The 26068-nt window shown below is 56.4% G+C and overlaps 1 protein-coding gene across 1 annotated transcript; it reads left to right on the top strand.

The window, feature by feature from the left end:
- Positions 1–24104, top strand: POLA2 (DNA polymerase alpha 2, accessory subunit). The gene is made up of 18 exons (XM_060176094.1): positions 1–175; positions 542–666; positions 1836–1933; positions 3850–3907; positions 7459–7565; positions 9541–9734; positions 10444–10532; positions 12461–12616; positions 12982–13044; positions 13478–13526; positions 13939–14063; positions 14441–14479; positions 16253–16326; positions 19206–19314; positions 19422–19528; positions 20491–20550; positions 20658–20784; positions 21515–24104. The coding sequence occupies exons 1-18, from the start codon at positions 97–99 to the stop codon at positions 21659–21661; spliced, it is 1806 nt and encodes a 601-aa protein (XP_060032077.1). The 5' UTR covers positions 1–96; the 3' UTR covers positions 21662–24104.
- Positions 24105–26068: the final 1964 nt, after the last annotated feature.

Raw genomic sequence — 26068 nt, 5'->3', positions numbered from 1 at the left:
CGCCCTTTGGCGGGATTTTCGCGGGTCCCGGCTCTGGGTTCCCACCGCTCCGGACCTGGGACCGCTGCCGGGATTCTGGGCGGCCTCCAGGCCACCATGGCCGTGTCCGCCGAGCGCCTGCTGGAGGAGCTGCAGATCTTCGGGCTGGACTGCGAGGAAGCCCTGAGTGAGAAGCGTGAGTCCCGCGCCCCCCGGCGGGTGGCTTTGGGGTGCCGGCGGGGTCCCCCGCCCCAAACCGGGGTCGCAATCGCGACCTGCAGTCGGCTTCGGGGAGGTGGGCCTGGGGCTGAGCCCGGCTGGGATGGGGGTGCACCCTCGGCACCTCCAGGTGTGGGCAGTGGAGTGGGTCCGACCCCCGGGGACAGCTCCCTGCAGTCCGGGCTGAGCACTGGGAAGCTGCTGGACGTTTACAGATGGACGGACGGACGGACACGGAGGCCCCGGTCGGGGTCTCTGCTGTCAGTCGGGCCGGACGTGCTCCGGGAGGGCGGGCCTGCTGCACCCCCGGCCACACCCGCCTTCCTGCCTTGACCCCCATCAGTGGTGGAGCTGTGCGCGCTGTCCGGGCAGGACGAGGAGGGGCTGGTGAGCGAGCTGGTGGCCTTCTGCACCAGCAAACAGAAGGTGTCCCTGACCGCCGAGATCCTGGGCTCCTTTGAGTACGAGGTAAGAGCAAAGCAGGCGCGGGGACCCAGGTGCCAGGCCTCAGCGAGAGTGGGCGTGGCCGAGCCTGCGCCTCTGTCGTGGTTCCTCATCGCCCTTACTGTCTGTGACCCTGGAAAGGGTGTGGGTGTGAATGCAGCTACAAAAAACTGGGGCTCACGGGGGGGGGGGGGTTGTTTTGTTGTAAAGAAACAATCACGTGGTCCGGGAGGTGGCACAGTGGATAAGGCATTGGACTCTCAAACATGAGGTCCTGAGTTCAATCCCCCGGCAGCACACGTACCAGAGTGATGCCTGGTTCTTTCTCTCCTATCATTTCTCATGATTCAATAAATAAAATCTAAGAAGAAGAAAAAAAAACAATCACAAGGTGAGTCTTTGGTTTTCAGTTCATTCTGCATCCTCTTTATTCAGGGTTTTTTTTTTTTTTTCAGAGATTTTTATTTATTCACTAACAGTGAGAGAGGACCAGAATGTTTCTCTGGGGTGGTGGCGCCCTGGTTGAGTGCACATGTCACAGTGCACAAGAACCCAGGTTCAAGCCGCAGTCCCCACCTGCAGGGGGGAAGCTTTTCAAGGGTGAAGCAGTGCTGCAGGTGTCTCTCTGTCTCCACCTCCTCCCTTCTCAATTTTTGACTGTCTCGATCCAATAAATAAATATTATTTTTAAAAATAGAAAAAGAAGGGAGTCGGGTGGTAGCGCAGCAGGGTAAGCGCACATGGCTTGAATCGCAAGGACCGGTGTAAGGATCCCAGTTCGAGCCCCCGGCTCCCCACCTGCAGGGGAGTTGCTTCGCAGGTGGTGAAGCAGGTCTGCAGGTGTCTATCTTTCTCTCGCCCTCTCTGTCTTCCCCTCCTCTCTCCATTTCTCTCTGTCCTAACAACAACGACATTAATAATAACTACAACAATAAAACAAGGGCAATGAAAGGAAATAAATAAATAAATATTTTTTTAAAATAGAAAAAGAATGTCTCTGGCACATGCGATGCAGGGAATCAAACTCAGGACCTCATGCTCACAAGTCCCACACTCTAGCCATTGCATTACTGCCCTGGCCGCTTCTTTACTTAATTCTTCCTTTGAGAAATGCTGTACCTCCATTCACATGTCTGGTGTTCCTTCCTCTTCCCCACTCTGAAATGATAGACTCCTCATCTTTCCTCCCTCAGTTGCTGAGCAAAAGAACATCGAGAACCAAGGCTGGGCACGGTGCCAGCAGGGATGGCGGGCACGCAGGAGCCAGAGACATTGTCTCCATCCAGGAGCTGTATCCTTTTCTGCTGGGGGTCAGCTGAATTTAACATACTTGCAACTGTGGGTATAATTTACAGAATGACGAAGGGCGCAGCAGGTGGCTTGGTGCCTTAGAGTTAAAGGCTTGTATGGGTAAGGGGGTAGATAGTTTAATGGTTATGCAAACCGACAATGCCTGAGGCTCCAAAGTCCCAGGTTCAGTCCCCCTGCACGACCATAAGCCAGAGCTGATTAGTGCTCTGATTAAAAATAAAATAATGGGGGCCAAGCGATAGTGCACCACGTTAAGCGCACGTGGCACAAAGCACAAGGACCGGCATAAGGATCCTGGTTCGAGCCCCCGGCTCCCCACCTGCAAGGGGTCACTTCACAAGCAGTGAAGCACGTCCACAGGTCCTATCCAACAGTAATAACAACAAGGGCAATAAGAATGGAGAAAATGGGGTGTCGGGCGATAGCGCAGTGGGTTGAGCGCATGTGACTCAAAGCTTAAGAACCGGCCTACGGATCCTAGTTCGAGCCCCCAGCTCCCCACCTGCAGGGAGGGGTCGCTTCACATTCTTCACATTTGGTGAAGCAGGTCAGCAGGTGTCTGTCTTTCTCTTTCCCCCTCTCTGTCTTCCCCTCCTCTCTCCATTTCTCTTTGTCCTATCCAACAACGACATCAATAACAACAACAATAACTACAACAATAAAACAACAAGGGCAACAAAAGGGAATAAAGTTTAAAAAAAAGAAAAATATTTTTTAAAGAGAGAGAAAGAAATCAAGAGGGGAGTGAGAGGGTGAGAAAGAGAGACCCTGCAGCTCTGCTTTACAGCTCATGCAGCTTCCTCGCTGCGGCTGGGAACAGTCTCTAGTTGTTTTGTTTGCTTTGTGAATGTGAGCGAGGAAAGAGCATCATTCTGGGAGCAGTCTCCAGTTTTGTTTGCTCTGTGAAAGTAGGCGAGGAAAGAGCATCATTCTGGCACCTGTGGTGCCTGGAATGCTCTTTGCCACTCCACCTCCCAAGCCATTCTGATTTGCAAATTTTTCACATTCTGTAGTGAAAAGCACTGCTCTGGGCTGAGTTTCTTCAGATAAAAAGAGGGAGAGACCTCACAGCGTGGAGTCCTGCTCCCCTGGTGCAGTGCTGTTCTCATGTCACGGTGTGTCAGGGGCTCGAACCTGGGCCTCGCATGTGGTAAAGCAGGCAGCCTCCTAGGTGAGCTAAATGTTCTGAGAGAAGAAACCTCAACACCTGGGGCCTCAAGCGTGCAAGGCCTGCACTCTACCCTTCAAGCTGCCTCCTTGGTCATGGAGAGTCATTTACTTACTGATTTATTTATTTTTGCCTCCAGGGTTATCGCTGGGGCCCAGCGCCTGCACTATGAATCCACTGCTTCTGGAGGCCATTTTTTCCCATTTTTGTTGCCTTTGTCACCCTTGTTGTTATTGTTGTTGTTGTTGGATAGGACAGAGAAGTCAAGAGAGATGGGGGAGGGAGAGAAAGACAGACACTTGCATACCTACTTCACTGCCTGTGACGTGACACCCCCCCCCCCCCCCCCCCGCAGGTGGGAAGCTGAGGGCTCGAACCGGAATCTTTATGCCGGTCCTTGTGCTTAACCCGCTGTGCCACCACGTGGCCCCCGGAGAGTCGTTTAATTTAAGAGATCTATTTTTGTGGAGTCAGACCCTCAGGCACACACAGTCCCACTGCTTCAGAACGCTGGGAAACAGACCCCAGCACATGGTCTCTCATGCTGGTGCACAGACCTGGTGTGGGTGCCTGACTGCAGGCCCCCTACCCTGTGAGCTAGCTCTCCAGCCCAGGCTGGTCTCATCTGACCTATGAGTTCGTAAGAGACCAGAGCTCAGCATAAGCGGTGCTGGGGATGGAACCTGAGACCACATATGCAGATCATGTTTCTGAACCAGTGTTTGCAGAATCGAAGTGGAAGAAGAAGAGGAGAACCTCTTGAACGCCTACACCACACCCTCGAAGGTGAGCCTGGTCCCACTCCCGCCTCTCCCCGGCCGTCACATGGGTGCTTTTGTGCGATATCCCTTCCCAGGAGCGTGAAGTCACTCTGCTCTTACCGGATCTGCAGATAACACAGCAGTGTTGTGAGCGCAGCATTTACGATCCACTAGTGAGAGAGACTCAGGATCACTGTGATGCCTGCGATGCTGAGGGTTGAGTTCTGAGCCTCCTCCTTGCCAGTCTGTTGCTTCAGCCACTGGGCCACCTCCAGGCCGCCATACTGACTAGTGGTTGATTGTAGCTGTGTGTCAAGTGGAGGTACTGTGACTGAGCGGGCAGTTGAGTTCTGCTGTTAGACCTGTGTGGGTGTGGTGTGGTGTGGTGTGGTGTGGTGTGGTGTGGTGTGGTGTGGTGTCCTGCCCTGCCCTCAAGGCCTTAGTCAGGAGGCCAAGCTCACCATGGGACTGGCTTTCTCTCCACCCTGCAGGCCGCTTGCCTGTGGTCAGCACCCACGTATCACTTCCTGAGCCGTTACTCTGTGCTGGGACTGAACGGTCAGGGTGCAGTCTGCCCTACAGGCTAATGGATAAGAGCCTCACCCCTGAAGGCTTAAAGACCAAACCAGGCAACTCTCCAGGCCGTGGAACACCGGGAATCAAACTGGAGGCCTCCGATGTGCAAGTCCGGTGCCCTACCAGCAGAGTTATTTCCCCCCTTTGCAATAGTGGTCACTCCCCATGCAGAATTAATGTGGGGAGGTCATAATCGCAGACGCGACCTCTTTTTCTCGGTGAATTGCACTGTGTGAAGCGGCCTCGGTGTGCCTGCCGAGGGCCAGATGGCTGCAGAGCCGCCCAGCACCGCTCACCTGAAAGAGCTGGTGACACGTTCCTGAGAGATTACGCCTCCCACTTGACCTCCCCCCAATACAGTGCTCTCCCCAACTCAGTGAAAGGGGCCCTGGAGACCTCCCTGAACCCTTATCCACCCTCCTTTTGGGGTCTGGGTTCTCCTGCAATTGCAGTACCAGGCGGGACCCCACCGGGTTGATCTGACCCACGCCTGTACTGCTCTGGTCTCCATCTTAGGCCTCTTAGCACCGGCTGGACCCCTGGGCTGCCAGCTCTCAGCACTGATGCCAGAGTCAAGTGCTACTTGACTCAGTTTACTCTGTAGTCTAGACCTTTCCAGGGGCCAGGTGACCAGTGGGCAGTAGCCTGTCCCTACCATGGAAGTACCAAGTAGGATGTCTTGACGGGAGTCAGTCAAGTGAAGTCTCATGTCTGAGACTTGAGAGATGGACAGACTCTCTAGGTGTGAGAGGTCAGGGCGCTTTCTCCTCTCGGACACTGCCTGTTACTGATTCAGCTTGCTCACTTCGTGGAGATGAAGAAATGCCGCCACACCGTCCCACGTCGGCGGGACATCCCTCTGTTCCATGGTGCTTCTTGTAGTGCTGGGGCTCGAACCCAGGGCCTTGCACATGGAGCTATCTTCCAGTGCTGGTGCAGGACTGTGGCAGGCAGCCAGGAGGAGCCCAAGGACAGAGGAGGGAAGGTGGCAGGACCTCGGCCCCCTGTCCGCCTCTGTCCGCCTCTGCCCGCCTCTGCCTTCGCCAAGGCTTCCTGCCTCTGCTGTGCCCAGCAGTGACCCTAGACTCGGGGAGCCGTGGGCTCTGAGTCTGCGTGGCGCCCTCTTCTGGGCGTCTCTGGACGCTCCTTTATGGGCCGAGACCGTCAGCCGACAGTAAGCTGTTTGCTGCCGGGTGGCTGACTGCCTCCTGCCTGCAACCGCTCCCCCTGTACTCAGCTGGCCGGGCACACCCCCTGCCACCTGTGAGGCCCCGGGTTCAAGCCCTGCCCTGTGTGTAGGCATCACAGGTGGCACCAGGGGAGCTCCAAGGGTGGCGGAACAGTGCTGTACTTTCCTCTCTCTCTCCTGTAAATGGAGAAATGAAAAAAGGAAGGAAGCGTGTGGTGGGGGCTCAGGTGGTGGTGCGTCCAGTTAAACGCACCCCCCCCCCATGCGCAAGGGCCTGGGTTCGAGCCCCTGCTTCCCATCTGCAGGGAGAGGCATGATTCATGAGCAGTGAAGCAGGTCTCCAGGTATCTATCTTTCTCTGTCTCCCTTTCCCGTCAGTTGCTCTCTGTCCTACCAAACAAAATAGAAAAAAATGGCCACTGGGCACAGGGTGTTGGTAGTGCCAGCACCAAGTCTCAGCAATAACGCTGGTTGCAATTTTTTTTTTTTTTAGTGTGACAGACTTTGCCTAAATAAACAGTGGCAGGGGGCTGGGCGGTAGCGCAGTGGATTAAGCACAATGGCACAAAGTGCAAGGGCCGGCGTAAGGATCCCAGTTCGAGCCCCCAGCTCCCCACCTGCAGGGGGTTGCTTTGCAAGCGGTGAAGCAGGTCTGCAGGTGTCTGTCTTTCCTCCTCTCTGTCTTCCCCTCCTCTCTCAAACTCTCTCTGTCCTATCCAACAACAGCTTGACAACAATAACAACAACAACAAGAGCAACAAAATGGGGAAAATGGCTTCCAGGAGCGGTGGATTCATAGTGCAGGTACTGAGCCCCAGAGATAACCCTGGAGGCAAAAAAAAAAAAAATTTAAGCAGTAGCAGGACTGGGTGGTGGCGCACCAGGTTGAACACACATTACAATGCACAGGGACCCGGGTTCAAGCCCTGGGTCCCCACCTGCAGAGAAGAAAAGCTTTGAGAGTAGTGAAGCAGTGCTGCAGGTGTCTGTCTGTCTCTCTCTCTATCTCCCCCTTCCCTCTAGGTTTCTGGCTGTTGCTACCCAATAAATAAAGATAATTAAAAAAAAGAACAGTGACCTCTACCCCATGTTTCCCAAGTGGGTCAGAGCCGTCTACCCCAAAGCCAAGAGGTGGGACACAGTTTGAATACAGGGGCGCTCTGGTCGGGCTCCTTTCTGCTTCATCACCCTCAGGTGCCTTCCACACGGGGGCAGTAGCCAGCGAGGCGGTTCAGTGGGCAGAGCACAGACCAACATGGCTTCAGTCTCCAGCACCACCTGTGCTGAACTGGGGTTCTCTCTTACTAAATAAACTCGAGGTTCTAGGAAGAAAGTTAAAAATGGGCCGAGGGGGAGTTGGGCAGTAGCACAGCAGGTTAAGCGCATGTGGCGCAAAGCGCAAGGACCGGCGTAAGGATCCCAGTTCGAGCCCCTGGCTCCCCACCTGCAGGGGAGTCGCTTCACAGGCGGTGAAGCAGGTCTGCAGGTGTCTGTCTTTCTCTCCCCCTCTCTGTCTTCCCCTCTCCATTTCTCTCTGTCCTATCCAACAACAATGACATCAATAATAATGACAACAATAAAAAACAACAAGGGCAACAAAAGGGAATAAATAAATATTTTTTTAAATGGGCCGAGAGCTGTACTGACTGTCACGTTTCCCACGAGAATGTGCGGGGAGAGAAAGTCGGGGGACCTGGAACAGAGGCAGCCGCCGCCGCCTCCCTGGCCCCCCCTCCTTTTCTCCCAACCCTCGACGGCTTGATGAGCTACTTGGGCTCAGCCAGGCTTTTGTCTCCCCCTTTTGTGTCCAGGGCTCTCAGAAGCGTGCTGTCACCACCCCCGAGACCCCCCTAACAAAGAGGAGAGTCTCCACTCGCAGTCCCCACCAGCTCCTCTCACCATCCAGCTTCTCGCCCAGGTACGACCCCACCCTCCACCCCGCCCCCTGGCTCCTGGTGCCCCACCAGCCTGCCCTGCCCTTGCCACCTGCAGCCTGACTGATGCCCGGTGGGTGGGAGGGTGCACGGGTCCTGGGTGCAGTGTCCCGACAGCCCTCGCTCAGTGCCTTCTCGCGGGTGGAAAATTACCGCTTCTCGCAGAGATTAAGGAGACTCGCTTCCCACCCATTTTTCTGGGGCTGGCTCCCAGATGGGTTGCCATGGCTCCTGTGGCAGACAGCCGGTCCATTCGGGTGCTGGGTGCTGGGGGCCGGGGCCGCGCCTGCTCAGTTGGTCTGAGTGCTGTTGGCTGTCTCTTATCGAAAGTAGTTCTTTTCTTCAACAAGAAAAGCAGAGATCCTTGTTGACAGCGTTGCGTAACCTGCTGTCCCTCGCTCAGGTTACGACTAGTTTCTGAGCTCTGGCTTTGTTGTCCCCGTGAATCTGAGCTGCTCTGTCCCCACTGCCACCTCTCCCTGAAAAGCCACAGAGGCCACTCGCGGCCTGTTGAAAGCTGCAAATAATATAGCTAATGTGGAGAGTTCCACAGAGGGACAGGGGGCCCCTGCTGAGCCCGGGGGGGGGGGACATGCGAGGGGTCCCCAGAAGTCAGGGTGGTGTGAACCCTTTGGGGACACGCTGATTGCCAGGAGCCTCTCTCACTGCGGGGAGTTGATAGGAGCACTGCAGTCACTGGTCCCGAGGGAGGGACAGTGTGGCTCAGGGTAGCCCGCGGCTCCTTTGGGGGGCTTCTCAGAAGCAAGCCTTCCCCATAAGCCATTCCTCTGAAACCTACAACCCCAGGGACTGGGAGATGACTTGCCTCATAGAGCACACACTTTAATATGCATGAGGCCCCGGGTTCAAGGCCCCGGCTGCCACAAGGGAGCGCCTGCAAAGAGGAAGCTTCATGAGCAATGGAACAGTGCAGTGGTGTCTCTCCTCCTGTCTTCCTCCACCTTTTTCCTGTCCAAAAAAAAATTTTTTCCCCCCTTGGGAGCAGTGTAATCTTGCAAGACTAAAATCCCGCCAAAGAAAGAAATGAAATGAAAACAGCAAACACCCTGGTCACTAACAAGAGGCCTGTGGCTCTCGTCAGCAGACCTCGAGGGGCCCCGGGCTGTAGCAGAGGCATTTCGAATGCGGGCTAGGCCTGCTGGCGTCGGAAGTGGGCTCAGGAGTTTACAAACTTTAACTTTGGAATCACCCGGGTGGAGGCGGCACCGAGAGAAATAATAATTGCGCTCATCTTCAGCAGTCGGGCTAGGGGGTGGCAGCCAAGTGGAGCCTGGAGAAACTAGTTTCTGTGCCTTGGACGTGGCTCTGTCAGCCACGGGCCAGGATGTTGTCTCATCTGAGCAGATCAGCACCATGGCGTCCTGGGAGCTGTGGTCCTGCCAGAAGGGGTGGAAATCGGAGCCCTGAGAGGGAGCGCTGATTCACTGACTGAACCAGCGCCTCTGGCTCCAGGGAAAGTTAACACATTGCCTTTCAGTGGTTCTGTTGTTTCTGTCTCCAGTAGTGTTGGGCCCTGTCACACTCAGAGTTTTGGCTCCCCCCGGTTCCAGGATCTGAAGCTGTTCTAATTCATGCTAAGAAAGCTCTGACAAATGACACGACAAAGCCTGCGTTTTTAAACCAACTTTAATCAGCTCGGAGCCTGGGGTTGTTTGACTTGGGGTTTGTTTGCAAAAATTCTTTCACTTTGCTTAGTTTCTAAGCCCTCGGAAGGGTGACCTTTTAAAACGCATCTCTGTTTCCAAGCTGTTCCAAACTTCTCAGCCCTCATTCCTGAGATTCCTCCAGGCTCTGGTCTGTCCAGCCCCATCACACCGAATGGATTTATAACATGTGAGGCCAGCCCGGGGTCTCTCCAGTTCCCGCTGTCGGAAGAAGGCCTCCTCCAACTCCCCTCCCTCTGGGCAACACAAAGCAACCTGTTTCGCTTCCCTTCAGTGCCACCCCGTCTCAGAAATACGCCTCAAGAAATAACCGAGGGGAAGTGGTCGTGTCCTTCGGCTCAGCCCAGGGAGTGTCTTGGTCCGGAAGCCGGGGCGCTGGCAACGTCAGTGTGAAGGTGCTGGGCTGCCCAGAGCCGCTGACCGGGAGCTACAAGTCCATGTTTCAGAAGCTCCCAGACATTCGAGAAGGTGATCGTGTTCCCCTTTGAAAAGCAGGAGAGCAAAGAACCAGCTAGAGGAAGGGCTCCTAGGGTGGGGTGTGTGTGTGTGTGTGTGTGTGTGTGTGCGCGCGCGTGTGTGTTTCCCAGAGCTCTGCTCAGCTACAGCTGACAGGGTTTGGGGGATCGAACCTGGGTCTTTGGAGCCTCGGGCAAGCGAGTCTCTCTGCGTAACCACTATGCTGTCTACCCAGCCTGTTTGACTAATCATAAGAGAGCCAGCGCATCTCTCTAGCACATGCCTCGTGTTTGCTAGCCCCGTGCTCTTCCGCCAGGCCACCTGGTGCCCATAGTGTATCAGTGTGGTGACACATGGGGACACGGTGTCATCAGGCCAGGCCACAGCGCGTGGCTCCGTAGACAAGCTCGTGGCTGTTTCTCAGGTGCAGCCTCTCAAACTACTAGTTGGTAAACCAGCTCGGCTTCTCGTGAAGGCCGGAAGGTCCTCTGGGCTGGACCTGCCTCCCTGGCCCCTCACTGATGGCCTCCCAGTGAGAGGGGGCTCCCCGGCGATCCTGGGATGGTACCCTCCCAGCCAAAGGGAAGGGAGGGGGCTGGGGCTGTAGCCGGTGTGTCCCAGGACACCACTGCCCCCACTTCAGGCTGACTGAGCACGGGTGGCGGGCTGTGCTTCCTCCCCTGGCAACGGCGAGTCTTAGCTTCTCCCCTCTGGGTTTCAGTCTTGACCTGCAGGATAGAGGAGCTTGGCAGCGAACTGAAGGAGCACTACAGGATCGAGGCCTTCGCCCCTGTCCTGGCCCCAGCACAGGTGAGCCGGCCTGCCCGCTGCTTCTTGCTAGTTAATTCTGGGCTTTTTACCTCAGAGGAAAAGGTGAGGATCAGGCAGCCTGCTTCCTCTTTCCTTTACTTACTTACTGTCACTGGACCTTATGCCTGCACGGTTTCACGTTTCCTTTCAGTGTCTGTCTTTCTCTTGCCCTCTGTTTCCCCCTTCCTTTCCACTCAATTTCTCTGTTTCTGTCAAGTAAATAAATGACTAACATATTAAAAGAAAAAAGAATTCTGGGAGTCGGGTGGTAGCGCAGCGGGTTCAGCGCATGTGGCGCGAAGTGCAAGGATCGGCGTAGGGATCCCAGTTCCAGTCCCCGGCTCCCCACCTGCAGGGGAGTCACTTCACAGGTGGTGAAGCAGGTCTGCAGGTGTCTGTCTTTCTCTCCCCCTCTCTGTCTTCCCCTCCTCTCTCCATTTCTCTCTGTCCTGTCCAACAACAACGACATCAGTAACAACAACTATAATAACTACAACAACAATAAGAGGGGGAAAAGGCAACAAAGGGGGAAATAAATATAAAAACAAGCATTCTGTCATGCGTCTGCACCCAGAGCAGAATAGCCGTTTGGGGGAGCTGTATGAGACCACGTGACTTCAGAGGATTGGGGAGGAAGTAGTGGCCTGGAGGCTGTGTGCAGCATCTTGTGGGGAAAGGTTAGGGGGACCTCCTGGTTTTGCCCCGGGGAGGGGGCAGGAAGAGCTTCGCTCAGTCCAGTGAAGATGCCTCTGCTGAGGACTGTGTGTGGCGTGCGGCTGAGGAGATGACTTCTGGGAAACCCGGGCTTCTCCCGCTATTTGACCCAGACTAGCGAGTCTCACTTTTTCTTTTTTTAATATTTATTTACTTATTTATTTATTCCCTTTTATTACCCTTGTTTTTGTTCTCATTCTTTTTAGCCATCAGTGGTAGGTGGTGGGTGGTGGCAGAGATTAGATGAGCTGACACATGTGAGCCTTCAGGGTATTCCTGGTATCTGGGAAACAGTCTACGAGAGTCCCTGGCAGTTACTATGCTCCGAAGATGGGTGGGGGCGGGGCAAGTCCACCTTCACCATCGAGGTTCAAATCCCTGGAGTGGTGGCTGAGTGGGCGGACTAGCCACTCTTTTTTTTTTCCCCCTTTTTTTCCTCCAGGGTTATTGCTGGGCTCGGTGCCAGCACCATGAATCCACCGCTCCAGGAGGCCACCCTCTCCCCCTTTTTGTTGCCCTTGCTGTTGTAGCCCCGTTGTGGCTATTATCATTGCCATTGTTGATACTCTTCGCTGTTGGCTAGGACAGAGAGAAATGGAGAGAGGAGGGGAAGACAGAGGGGGAGAGAAAGACAGACAGACACCTGCAGACCTGCCTCACTGCCTGTGAAGCGACTCCCCTGCAGGTGGGGAGCTGGGGGCTTGAACCGGGATCCTCACGCCGGTCCCTGCGCTTTGCGCCACATGTGCCTAACCCACTGTGCCACCACCCGACCCCCGACTGGCCACTCTTTTGAGAGTTGAGTTCTTCCAGGGCCCCGGAGGTAGCTCTGCTGAGTAGAAAGGAAATGTTGTCAATCTTTTTTTTTTTTCATATTTACTTTCCCTTTTGTTGCCCTTGTTTTTCATTGTTGTTGTAATTATTGTTGTTGTTACTGATGTCATCGTTGTTGGATAGGACAGAGAGAAATGGAGAGAGGAGGGGAAGACAGACGGGGAGAGAAAGACAGACACCTGTAGATCTGCTTCACCGCCTGTGAAGCGACTCCCCTGCAGGTGGGGAACCCGGAGCTGGAACCGGGATCCGTATGATGGTCCTTGCACTTTGCAACACGTGCGCTTAACCCGCTGCGCTACCGCCCGACTCCTGAAAAAGAACTCTTTCAGCCAAGGCGTCAGAGGTGTGGTCACAGCACTGTCATCTCCCTCCTGCAGGAGCCGGTCACTCTGCTGGGCCAGATCGGCTGTGACAGCAACGGGAAGCTCAACAGCAAGTCTGTGATCCTGGAGGGGGACCGGGAGCACTCCTCGGGCGCGCAGATCCCGGTGGACCTCTCCGAGCTCGAGGAATATTCGCTGTTTCCCGGGCAGGTGAGGCGGACGCCTCCTCGGGTCCCACCTCCTCCGACACCCTGCAGCGTGGCCAGAGCGAGGCCCTGAGCTGGGCGCCCAGGGTCAAGTCCCAGCCCCACCCGCGAGGGGCGTAACCGGTCCCCGAGCCGGCATCCCGCCTTGAAAAATGGCATGGGTGGGCCTTACCGCATCGGATCGTCATGGAAATAAAATCACCCGCGTGGAGTGTGATTGCTGTTACTATCGCAGCCTCCTTGACTGGGTTTTCCAGAAAAATGCCCTCGAGTTTGCAGTGAGGGAGCAGCTGGACAGACTCTTCATGACTTTGAAGCAGCGTGTCCTGACCTCCCATTTGACCACCTGCTCTGTGCATTCTCTTTCAGATTGTGCTTATGGAGGGGACCAACACCACGGGCAGAAAGTTTGTCGCCACCAAACTCTACGAGGTGCCACGGAGCCCCCGCCCTCCCCCGGGTTCGCTGTGGCCCCCGCCGGCAGCTCAGAGTCTCCTAGGCACCGGTCCCCTGGACGGGCTGTTGTGTACTTTCTCACCCTCCGCCCAGGCCAGGGTCTGGCAGAATGTTCTGGAAAAGGCCAGCGAGATAGCTCACCTGGGTAGCGCACCTGCCAGCTTCAGTGCTGTGATATCTCCCTCTGTCTCTCTGTCTCTGTCTGAAAGTTGACCTGGAGTGGCGAAGGCCTAGTGGCCATCCGAAAAAAGGTCCTACGTCCATTCTGTGAGCCTTCAGCCCCTCGGAGCAGGACTTCTCGTCTCAGCCCTTCCCACCCCCTCCCGCATCCACCCCCCTGCTCAGGGAAGGCACCGCCAGCCGGAGCCCCAGGCTGAGCTCTCCTCTCCTCCCCTCTCCTCTCCTGAAGGGCCTGCTGCTTCCTTTCTACCAGCCCTCTGAGGAAGAGGAGGATGGAGGTGAGTTTGGGTCTGCTCGCTCGCTGTGTTGTGTCTGGGACTGGCCCACGGGAACATTGCTTGAGCTCATTCTTGGCAGGGGCCAGTCTCCCCTGGGCCCTGAACCCCTTCTCTCTACTCACTTCCCCAGCTTGTTCTTTCTGTCCTCGACCTCTGTGTCTTGCTTGCTGACCGGCGGGCTGAATGCAGCACCAGGGCGTGAACCCAGGCCTTGTGCACAGCACCAGCAAGTGGCCATTCTGGTCACGTTGTGTGTCGGGGAAAGGGAGAGGCGCGTCACTGCTCCTTCATCCATGGGGCTGCTCTGTGGCACACGTGATTGGACCCAGAGCCCTTTGTGTGCAGCACGTGCTCTGCCCGGAGAGGTGCCCCGGGCTCCCCCGTATCTTCCAACCACCCTTCCTTCCCTCAGGTTCAGAGCAGACCATGGTCCTTCTGGCCTGTGGGCCATTCACCACGTCTGACAGCATCACCTACGACCCCCTGCTGGACCTGATCGCCGTCATCAACCGTGACCGGCCAGACGTCTGCATCCTGGTAGGCAGCTCTGGGGGCAGCCCTGGAGAAGGCCTGTCCCCACCCCACAGCCCCCTGCACTGCGATCGCTGGTGGCTCTTGTCTGCGTCTAGGCAGGCGGCACAGGCTGTGGCCACTCTTCGCCCTTCCACCTCGTGCACGAGTCTCCTCAGAGCTCGGTGGCGGCCACGGGTATGAGCCCCACGGCCTCCTGTCATCCAGGGCTCCCATCTCCTGCGCCGACATGGCGCCAATGTCCCCGCCCATCTGCTGACTTCCCAGGCTCCACGGTGGTGGGGAGGGACAGAGCCACTAGCAGAGGGTATGGGCAGGCTGCCCCAGACTCATGAGGTTCTGACCCCTCCCCTGGCCCCTCTCTCCCGCCCACCGGCTGGCAGTTTGGACCATTCCTGGATGCGAAGCACGAGCAGGTGGAGGTGAGTGCGTCCTGCCCCAGGGGCCCTTTTGCTACTGGCGGGATCATCCCAGCAGACGGTGTCCCCGGCACTGTTCTCCAGTGTGCCCTGTGATGTGTGCATGTGTGAGTCCTGGGGCCCTTCTGTTGGTGACACTCGACAAGGGCCAGTGCAGATGCAGGAGGCTTCCCTGTGGCTGCCCTCAGCTCCTGGCCTTGTCCCGCTGTCCTCTGACACCAGAGCACGGCGCCCCGAGCGGGGCATCTCCATAGCCAAGGCTGCCACCTCCCGACTAGGGGTGTTACCTTCCCCAGCAAAGACCCTGGAGTGAGCAGAGGCAGTTCTGTGATGAAGTGCTCAACTCTCAAGTGTGAGCGTAAGGTTCCAAGTTCAGTCCCTGGCATCGCCTGTTCCAGAGAGATGCTGTGCTGGCTTTTCTCTCTCTAACCACCACCCACCCCCAAGTAGATAAATGGGGGTCAGGTGGTAATGCATCTAGTTGTAAAGATAATTAAAAAAAATTAAATATATAATAAAATATTTCAAAAATAAATATTGAAAGAGAGGGAGAAGAAACAACTCTAGGGGGAGTCGGGCAGTAGCACAGCGGATTAAACGCACGTGGCGCAAAGTGCAAGGACCGGCGTAAGGATCCCGGTTCAAGCCCCCGGCTCCCCCACCTGCAGGGGAGTCGCTTCACAGGCAGTGAAGCAGGTCTGCAGGTGTCTGTCTTTCTCTCCCCGTCTTTGTCTCCCTTTCCTCTTTCCATTTCTCTCTATTCTACCCAACAATGACGACATCAACAACAACAATAATAACTACAATAAAACAATAAGGGCAACAAATGGGAATAAATAAAAATTTTTTTTTTTAATCTGCCGCTCCTGGCAGACATTAATTTAAAAAAAAAAAAAAAAAAAAAAACTCTAGGGACCAGAGTGATAGCTCACGTGGAAGGGCACCTGCCTTTTCCATACACGTGACCCAGGTTCAAGCCCCCTGTGCTCCACACAGCACAGTGGGCCTAGGAGAAGAGGCTTCTGTGTTTCAGCCTCTCTCTCCCTCTCTCTCTCTCTCTCTCTCTGAAATCACAAACGCATGAGACCCTAGTGTTGCCAAAAAAAGATTCCAGAACACTCCACCTTTCAACTTACTTTCCAGAGAACAGGGTGGAACTTTTTATTTTATAATATTTATTTATTCCCTTTTGTTGCCCTTGTTTTATTGTTGTAGTTAATATTGTTGTTGTTATTGATGTCATCCTATCCAAACAGGACAGGACAGAGAGAAATGGAGAGAGGAGGAGAAGACGGGGAGAGAAAGACAGACACCTGCAGACCTGCTTCACCACTTGTGAAGCGACTTCCGTACAGGTGGGGAGCCAGGGGCTCGAACTGGACTCCTTATGCCGGCCCTTGCACTTTGTGCCACGTGCGCTTAACCCGCTGTGCTACCGCCCGACTCCCAAGATTTCATTTCTTTATTCATGAGAAAGATAGAAGGAGATAGAGAAAGAACCAGACATCACTCTGGTACATGTGCTGCCAGGGATTGAACCCAGTACCTCGTGCTTGAGAGTCCATTGCCTTATCCGCTGCACCACCTCCCGGACCACAAGGTGGAGCTTTTTAAGGTTTATTCATTTATTTGCTCACTGATGAGAGAAACAAGGCAGCTTGGCTCGTCTTCGGGCCTCACACCCTGTGCCTCCTGCCCTCACTGGACTCAGCCGGCACACCTAGGGGTCTGCTGCCCAGCACCTGACCCCACCCTGCCTGCTTCCTGTCCTCACAGAGCTGTCTCTTGACAAGCCCGTTCGAAGATGTCTTCAAGCAGTGTCTCCGGACGATCATCGAAGGGACGCAAAGGTCGGGACTCGCTGCTGGGCAGGGCCTGTGCTGCTTCCTGGTGCTGGCACTTCTACCACTGATCTTAAGGAGCTAGAGCCGGCCAGGGGTCGTGCTAGGGGCTCTCCTTAGATCAGACAGGACTCGGACATCGCGTGCAGGGACACCCACTCTGAGGGCGTCTCTGGGGGGGGACTCGCTGACATCCGGCTCCTCCTCCGCTTCCTCCTCGGCTCCCTCTGCCCCAGGCTCGCTCCGTGGGAATCTGAGCCGTGTGGGACGGCTTACACAGCGGGTCCCCGAGGGCCCCAAGCATTCCGTTGTGGGAGAGATTGGGGGGAACCCAAGTTCCCCCTCCAATCCACCCACCCCCCATTTTAAGGGCCCCGCCAATGACTCGCTCGGGTGGGGATCTTGAATCGCTGCCACCAAGCAGGCCAGGAACTAGGAGGCCGGGTGCAGCTCTCATCTGAGCAATCAGAGTCGATTCCAGGAACTCCTGAGCCCTGGGTAGAAAGTCCCTCGGGAAGCTGACCTGCTTCCTTCCTGCCCTTGCTCCTAGGGTCTGGGGGCGGGCGACCTGGTGAGGTGTGGGCCCGCGGGGAGCTACATGCCCAATGCCCTCCTGAGGTGACGCTTCCCAAAGCACATCTGTGACAAGGGTGGCTTTTCAGACAAGATCTAGAGTCTTCTGTGTCCAGGATCCAGAATCCATTAGTGGGTCCCTGCAGTGGTGGCTTGCAGCGTGGGGACCACCCTCCCACCAGGTCACCCCAGTGCCAGCCTGCTGGGCCTACCCACCTTCTGGCCTCCCAGCTGGTCACCCCTGAGCAAGACCATTGGGTCTGGAGAGTGGCCGGGTCTCCTTGGGGATCAGCCCCCCAAAATAGGAACTGGCCTGTGTCCCTGTTTCAGCGCCTCATGGGGGAGGGGGTTGTGCCCCAGTCTGTGTCAGCTGGGAGCTCCCCCTTTCGGGTCTGGGGCAGGCTTGTTTTCGGCATCTGTCCACACATGGTGTGGACAACGGTGCCACAGAGAACAAGCCGGGCTTTGTTGGTGTCCTCGGGGCCGGCACCGCCTGGCACTTTGATCCGCAGCTGGGCAGCCCTACCCCACCAGGCCGGGATAAGCCCCACCTCGTGGGAGGAGGGTGCCTTATTCTGCCAAGGTGCGGGGTTATGAGAGCCCCCTGAGTCCCGCTTGAGGGCGCGGCCTGGGGCCCTCCCTCCATGACGTAGTCGGTTGTGCAATTGCTCAGCATAGCTGGAATTCTCTGCCGGGGCCTCCCTGCGGATGACCACGAGCAGAGAAGGGGGCTGTTTCCTCCTTAACTCTCGCTTTTCTAAGAGTCACTGACCGCTGACTGGGAGCTGGAAGTGGGAGCCAGTGTGGAATTCTTTTCTTTCTTTTTCTTTTTTTTTTTTTCTTTCGATTTACTTCTTTATTAATGAGAATCAGAACCAGAACATCACTCTCAGAGGCCAGGCAGTATAGCACGCCTGGTTAAGCACGCACATTTCCACGCACAGGGACTCTAGTGAGTTCAAGCCCCGGCTCCCCACCTACAGGGGGGTCACATCACAAGCGGTGAAGCAGGGCTGCAGGTGTCTTTCTCCCTCTCTATCTCCTCCTCCCTCTCAATTTCTCTCTGTCCTATCAAATACAAAAGATGGAAGGCTGTTGGGAGCTCTGGATTCCTCACGCCGGCACTGGGCCCAGCTCAACCCAGAAGAGGGTGAGAAAAGAGCGCCACTCCTGACGCCCAGAACCTCGTGCTTGATAATCCCAACACTCTAGCCATTGTGACACCTCCCGGGTCCCTTGTGGAGGCATTTTTTTAAATACTTTGTTTTTGGTTAGAGACAGGGGAATCGGAGGTGGGGGGAGATAGACACCTGTGACTCTGCTTCATTGCTTATATAGCAGGTGGGGGGCAGGATTGAACCCGGGCCCTTTAGTGCTAGGATATGTGCGCTCTACCAGGTGTGCCACCGCCCCGCCCCTGTCAAGGGGTCGGAACCGCTTGAGGGGAGATGCTGCCTCTTAGTTTAGGTTTGTGATGGGCCGTCTGCTTAGGCCAGCGAGGAAGCCAAGGTGGTGGGTTTCCCCGCCTCTTTCTGTGAGACTAGAGTGGGCAGACCATTAAGCCCTGGAGCTCAGGGTTTCTCCTCCCCGGCCGTCCCCCTGAGGGCCTCCTCTGTCACCGGGAGCAGCTGTCGCCTCTGCCCTTACTGGCTCCGTGACGTCATCCTTCGATCTGCTGGTGGATCTCACCGGGAAATAGCAGGGCACTGTGTCCCCAGGCAGGGCTGGGAATAGACGCTGTCCTGCTCTGCCCCACTGGTGCCCCGAGTGTTGGGAGGCTCCAGGTTGATCGGAATGTGGAGGCCCCCTGGCCTGCCCCTGAGGAAAGGGTCCCAGGAGCCGTGTGTTTTCCCACGCTGGTAGGGGCCAGACTCCGAGGTTCTGGTCCTCTGCTCACATCCTCGTCCGTCTAGCTCCTCTAGATCTCTCCTCCCCTCCTCTTTCTTTGGCATTGTTCAACTCTGACTCTTGGTGATGCCGGGGATCAGACCTGGGACCCCTCATGTGATGTCTCCAGGCCAGAGAGAGAGAGAGATCGCAGGAAAGTGTTTTGGCAGTGCTGGGGTCTGTCTGTCTCTGAATGAAAAGACAGCCCAGGACCAGAGGACACGAAGCCCTGGCTCTGTGCAGGGTCCCCAGGAAACAGACCGTGTCCTGTGGACGGACACTGCAGAGTCCTCTGCCCAAGGCCCCTTCCTTCCAGTGGCTCCCAAGCCTGTGTGCACCGTCTGGCTCTGGACTCAGCCAGCCTGGGCAGCACCCCCGGCTGTCCTGACTGCACCCCGATTCTCACCCTCCTGCTCCTCACGCTGCAGCTCTGGCTCCAACCTCGTCTTCATCCCGTCCCTGCGAGACGTGCACCACGAGCCCACCTACCCGCAGCCGCCCTTCTCCTGCCCTGAGCTGCCCCCCGAGGACAGGAAGGTAGGGCCCATCTCCCCGAATTCTCCCCACCCGCCTGCCCCCCTTCCCGTCCCCTCCCCCTCCCCCAGAGAAGCAGCCTCCCAGCCAGATGGTGTCACCTCTCTCAGCGCGTGCAGTTCGTGTCCGAGCCCTGCAGCCTCATGGTCAACGGCGTCGTGTTTGGCCTTACATCCACCGACCTGCTGTTCCACATGGGTGCCGAGGAGATCAGCAGGTGAGGGGTGTCCACGATGGCCACTCGGGCTGCTGAATAAAGCTTCCAGGGGCGTGCGTGTGCTAGACTGCCTCAAAGCTGCCCCCCCCCCCCCGTGTCTTCATGGTTTATTTTAGATAGGGAGAGCACAGCACCCCTCCAGTGCCACCCACCATGCCCGGGCTCAAGCTTAGAGCCTCCCTCACAGCCGGGTGTGCATTCTGTAGCCGAGTGAGTTCTCTCCTGGCCCCACCTAACCAGGCAGCGCCGTAAAATGGCGCTTCAGGTGCCAGGAAGGTGGCCCATGGGCAGAATGCAGGCTTTGCAAAGCTGGGGTCCCAGGTTCGAGCTCTGGTCCCTGCCGTGCAGTCAGTCAGGAAGTCTTGTTTAAAAGGACACCTCGCCCCAGGTGCCTCGGCTGTTCTCACCTCTCTGTCCCCAAAGGGAGGCTCACCCGGTAGAGTGCACACCTGCCACGTGTGTAGCTGGAGGCTGATTCCCAGCACAATGTGGGAGGTGCTGGCACCCTGGGCAAAGCTCCAGGGCTGTGATGTCTCTCTGTCTCTGAGTGGAAAGCAGCCCAGAAGCTGTGGACTCAAGCCTCTGCGGGGGGGGGGGGGGGGGGTCCTGGCTGGGTGCATCTCTGAACTCCAAGAGATCTGAGAGATCCTGTCTCTGCACCGCATTGTCTGTCCCTGCCCGAGAACCACGGGCAGCCGGGCCCCAGTGGGGTGTGGGCTTGGCTTCCTGGGTCCCAGGCAGGGGCTGGGGAGGTCTGGGAAGAACGTGGCCGGCGTGCTTGTATGATGTTGCTGACTGGCCTAGCGTTCACCCTGGGCCAATGCGTGTGTCCCCTTCCCTGATCGCCCCACATGGGGACAGATTGGGACGTGGTGGAGGGGTGCTTGGAGCTTCCCCGGGTCACCCCAGGCTACCAGGTAGCGCTCACCCTCCCCAGCCAGGCCTGTCCCCTCTCTCCGCAGCTCCTCAGGACCCTCTGACAGGTTCAGCCGTATCCTCAAGCACATCCTGACCCAGAGGAGGTGAGCGGGGGCCTCCCCCAAATTCAGACCTGACACCACCGTCCCCCAACATGGGAAGAGGAGGTGGCGGGGGTGTACGGGTGGCCGCTGACGCTCTCTGTCCGCAGCTACTACCCGCTGTACCCGCCGCAGGAGGACGTGGCCATCGACTACGAGCACTTCTACGCCTACGCTCAGCTGCCTGTCACCCCCGACGTGCTCGTGGTCCCCTCGGAGCTCAAGTACTTTGTGAAGGTGGGTGTGAGCTCCGGGGGCAGGAATGATGTGTCGCTTCCCCTCGATGCCCGTGTGACCGGAGAGGGCCGCCGGCGACGACCGTGACCGTAGCTCTTCCCACATGCACCGGCCGGTCCCCTTCTGACCTCTGGGCTCTTGGAAGGCACCTGGTCTCCCTCACCCACCCATCCTAGGGGGGTCACCACCGCCACCCCATCCTGCAAGGGCGGACTATGCCCCGTGGAGAGCAGCCGGTGGCTCGGCTCAGCCTTGTCCGAGGCCTCGGGGTGGGGGCAGGGAGGGTTACTGCCATCCTTTTTTTTTTTTTTAATTTTTACTCTTTATTTATTTGATAGAGGCAGCCAGAAATCAAGAGGGATGGGGAGACAGACACCTACAGACTTGCTTCACTGCTCATGAAGCTCCCCCTTCGGGTGGACTAGGGGCTCGAGCACATCGTAACATGTGCATCCGACCGGGTTCACCACCGCGCAGATTCACTGCTCTGGGATTTTTCTTTTTCTGAGGCAGAGGACAGGGGGCATGAGAAACACAGTGTCGGGGCTTCCTCCCTGACCACACAGGTGCCCACGCAGACAGACACCTCTCCCATGAGCTAGCTGGCTGTCTCCCCAGCAGCGCCTGGCCAAGGCCATGTGGGATCGCCTCCTGAAACACCCTTGGGTGCAGCCCCGAGGTGGCCCGCGTCTGCCGCACCGGACCCACCGCCTCCCCTCTGCCTCCCCAGGACGTGCTGGGCTGTGTCTGCGTGAACCCCGGACGCCTCACCAAAGGGCAGGTGGGCGGCACCTTCGGGCGCTTGTCCCTGCGCAGGCAGGCGGCCTCGGCCAGCAGGCGCAGCCCGTGCGTGGCGGCCCAGGTGGTCAGGATCTGAGCCCCAGGCCTCTCGCAGTCCGGTCTGACTGGAAGAGGAGGCAGCGGCAGCGGCAGGATAATGGGGACGCCGGCTCGGACCCAGGCTTCATTTCCCTGTGGACACAGGCTCCGGGGGCCCAGCTGTGGGCGCGGCCTCGGCAAAGGTGACCTGACCGGGTGACTTTCCACATGAGCCAGACACGGAAACAACTTTTAGGAAAATTAAAATCTAATCTCAGTGACTTCCCTGTTCTGGGGAATGGACTAAGCTGGCCTTGCCTTGACCTGCATCCAGGAAATGCGGGTGTGACGAGGGTGACCGTGTGGCCCCCATGGCCTCTGCGGGGCCTCAGCAAGCAGCCGGCTGCATTCTCCCTCCTCCCTGTGAGGCCCGACCTGACCCCCACCTGGAGAAGGTGGCCCGTTCCTGGGCCAGCACTGGCTGCTCTGTGCTGCTCCCCCGAGTGCTGAGGCCTTTGGACAAAGCCAGGCCTCCCAGGTCCTTGACACACCCCCACAAGTGTCCTGGAATGGGGGGGGGCTGTCACTGAGCTTGGGGACAGCGGGGTGGGTCGAGCCTGAGATGGCTGGTTCTCCATTCAGGTGCTGATGCTTTTGTCTTGTTTTCAAGAGGCCACAGCACCACTCTTGCTGTTACGACGATCTCTTTGGAGTTTGATTTTGGTGGTTCTTGTTTTGGTTAATTTTGTTATCTTAAAATACAGTGCCCCAAAAAAAGCCACATAGTGCCAGGAATTGAACCCAGGATCCTACACACATAAGACGAGGTGCCTAGCCCCATGTCTCGCCGGTTTACAGGAAAGCTCTCTTCCAGAGCTGGTCCCCTCCACTTGTGACTTTGGGAACTTTGTGCCCTGCTTCCACAACTGGATACAGTTGGCCCAGTTTCTGAGCCCCGCTCCTGCTTCCACCATCGCCAGCTGTCAGCTGAGGGGGGGGGGGGCTCCGCCTGAGGAAGCCGTGCCCGGAGATTAGCCCAGGGTGGCCTTGATAACTCCCAGGCCCTAAGCCCTATCGCCGGGGAGCTGCTGCCTCCCAAGGTTTTGCTGCAGAGGCCTTGGGTGGGGGGTGGTTCTCTCCCGCTCCCCACTCGGCAGGGACAACCAAGGGTGGGGGAAGAGCTGGCGCCCTGGCCTTGAACAGAACCTGAAGCCTGTTACCCAGGTGCAAATCAAGGAACTCGCAGCGTGGAAATGGGAGCACCCAGGAGACGGGCAGGCACCTGGAACCCAACAGAAAGGAGGTGGGACATGAGCCCCGAAGCACAGTCTGCCACAAACTGCCCCTCTGCTCTGGGATGGAAGTCGGCTCCCAGGCTGCCAGCTGCCAGTCCCTAACCCCTCTTCAGTGGGGTCACAGTTTCTTGAAGTGTCAACCATCTGGTCTGGGCCCAGAACCCTGGGACCCTCCTGCCACCCTTGGTAGCATCTCCATGACTCCTGGTCTGGCCGCATGCCCTTGAGACTCCAGCCCCAGGACGAAGCTGAAGGCTCAGTGGGGTCCCCTTCCACTCCTCGGTGTCACCAGCCTGTCCTCAGCTGCAGCAGCCTCCAGGACCCCAGCCTCAGGCCGGCCTGGGAAGGGCCGCAGACCCCAGAGTGCTGGAACTAGTAGGAAGAGGCATGCAGCCCCGAAGTCGGTCCCTGGCACCAAGTGCCAGTGTGATGCTCTGGTTCTCTCACACAGATATTTATCAAAAAAAAAAAAAAAAAGGAGGGGTGCTGGGAGAGGCCTCCGGCCTCCTAGTGTCCTTTGACACCTCCCTGCTTGGAATTTCCTGTCCCCTGCCCTGGGTCACCATGTGACAGCACAGCTTCCCTGTTCATGAAGCTTCCCCGGTGGGTGCCAGGGACTCAATCCCAGGCCCTCTGGCATGAAGGCGTGTGCTCTGCCAGGTGAGCTACCTCCCAACCAGCCCTAGAAGCAGGGTTATTGAGCTACGACGTACGACTTCGCCATCTAGCCTGTGCTGGGGAGGCAGTACAGTGGGCGAGGCGTTGGACTCACGGGCATGGAGCTCCAAGTTCCATCCCTGATGTCTCACATGCCAGAAAGATATTCTGGTTCTCTGAATGTCTTTCTCATAAAGAAACAGATGGGTGGTCTGGAAGGTGGCACAGTGGGTAAAGCATTAGACTCTAAGCATGAGGTCCAGAGTTTGATCCCCAGCAGCACATGTACCAGAGTAATTCTCTGGTTCTCTTTCCCTCCTATCTCTCTCATTTATAAAAAAAAAAGTTTGAGGCCCAGGTGGTGGTGCACCTGGTTGAGCACACATATTACAGTGCACAAGGACCCCGGTTCGAGCCCATAGTCCCCACCTGCAGGGGGAAAGCTTTGCGAGTGGTGAAGCAGTGCTGCAGGTGTCTCTCTACCTGTCTATCTCCCCTCCTCTCAATTTCCGGCTGTCTCTATCCAATAAATAAATAAAGATAATTTTTTTTTAAGTTTGACCAGTTTAAAAAAAGATAGTGGTCCAGGAGGTGGTGCAGTGGATAAAGCATTGTACTCTCAAGCATGAGGTGCCGAGTTCAATTCCTGACAGCACATGTACCAGAGTCATGTCTGGTTCCTTCTCCTATCTTTCTCATTAATAAATACATACAGTCTTTTTTTTTTTAAAGGGTGGGGGGGCGGGATTCAGGTAGTAGCACAGCAGGTTAAGCACAGGTGGCACGATCCCGGCTCCCCACCTACAGGGGAGTTGCTTCACAAATGGTGAAGCAGGTCTGCAGATGTCTTTCTCTCTCCCCGTCTCTGTCTTCACCTCCTCTCCATTTCTGTCTGTCCTATCCAACAATGACAACAATAAGAATAACTACAGTAAAACAACAAGGGCAACAAAAGGGAATGAATAAATATTTAAAAAGATCTTTAATAATGTGTGTAGTTCCATGGATCTTAGTTAACTTACAATGTGCAAACACCACTTAATTCCAGATTATTTTGTTTTGAGTTTATTACCCAAATAATGGGGAGAGGGGTGCCAGTGAGACATGAACAGCCTCATCTCTGTCCTCGGTGTCCCCCCAGCACCCCCACTGCAAACCCAAGTCCCTCTGCACTGGTTTGCACTGGGTTCCCAGCACCATCCCCCACACACACCCAGTCTCCCCCAGAGTCCCAAATTCTGCGCTTGGCTGGAACACACTCCACCCAGGCCAGCTCACCCTGTGTTTCCCACTTCTTGGCCTTTGCTGTTTGTCTAAAAGATTGCCCGGGGCTGGGAGGTGGTGCTCTGGGTGAAGCCCACCTGGTACCGCGTGCAAGGATAAGCGTGAGGGCCCAGGTTTGAGCCCTCACTCCCCACCTGCAGGGTCTGCAGGTGTCTATCTCGCCCTCCCCTCTCAATTTCTCTGTCCTCTTGAAAGAAAAGAAAACAAACAGAAAAACAAAAGGCCTCCAGGGGCGGTGGATTCCTAGTGCTGCCGCTGAGCTCCAGCCATAGCCCTGGTGGCAATAAAATAAATATTTATCTTAGGGCAACCCAGGTGGTGGCGCAGCCAGCGGATAAAGCCTTGGGTTCTGGGGGCGGGGGCAGTGGCACACCCAGTTAATCGCACGCACAGCACAAGGGTCCCAGCTCCCCACCTGCAGGGGCGTCGATGCGGTGAAGCAGGTGTCTGACTCTGTCTTCCCCGCCTCTCTCCGTTTCTCTCTGTCCTATCCAACAACAGCAACAATAGGGCAAAGATGACTGCCAGGAGCAGTGCAGGCACTGAGCCCCAGCAGTAACCCTGGAGGCAAAGAAACTGCGGGTTCTCCAGCGTGAGGTCCTGAGTCTGCTCTCCAGCGTCACAGATGCGAGAGGTATACTCTGGCCCTCCAGCCATGTACCTCCAACCCCCCACAAACCAAAAGTATCTAAAACAGATTTTTTTTTGAGACAGACGAGAGCTCACCTGGAGAGTTCTACGCATGTGACCCACCCAGCTCCATGTCTTCTTATTTTTGTATATTTATTTATTTTCCCTTTTGTTGCCCTTGTTTTGTTGTTGTTGTTATTGATGTCGTCGTTGTTGAATAGGACAGAGAAATGGGGGGGGGAGAGAGACAGACACCTGCAGACCTGCTTTGCAGCCTGTGAAGCGACTCCCCTGCAGGTGGGGAGCCGGGGCTCGAACTGGGATCCTTATGCCGGTCCTTGCGCTTTGCGCCACGTGCGCCTAACCCGCTGCGCTACCACCTGACTCCCAGTCATCTTATTTTTCAAATGTTCTTTATTAGAGACAGAAGTTGGGAGGGGCGGGGGAGATAGAGAGGGAGAGAGACTCCTGCAGCCCTGCTGCTCCGCTTGTGAAGATTTTTCCCCTACAGGTGGGGACTGGAGGCTTGAACCTGGGTGCACTGTAATGTGTGCATTTAACCAGGTGCATCACCACCTGGCCCCCTCTTTTTTTAATTT

The sequence above is a fragment of the Erinaceus europaeus genome, chromosome 17 (assembly GCF_950295315.1).
Source record: "Erinaceus europaeus chromosome 17, mEriEur2.1, whole genome shotgun sequence".
NCBI classification, from domain to species: domain Eukaryota; kingdom Metazoa; phylum Chordata; class Mammalia; order Eulipotyphla; family Erinaceidae; genus Erinaceus; species Erinaceus europaeus.
Note: the sequence above shows the minus strand (reverse complement) of the source record. Positions and strands in the feature narration are given on the sequence as shown.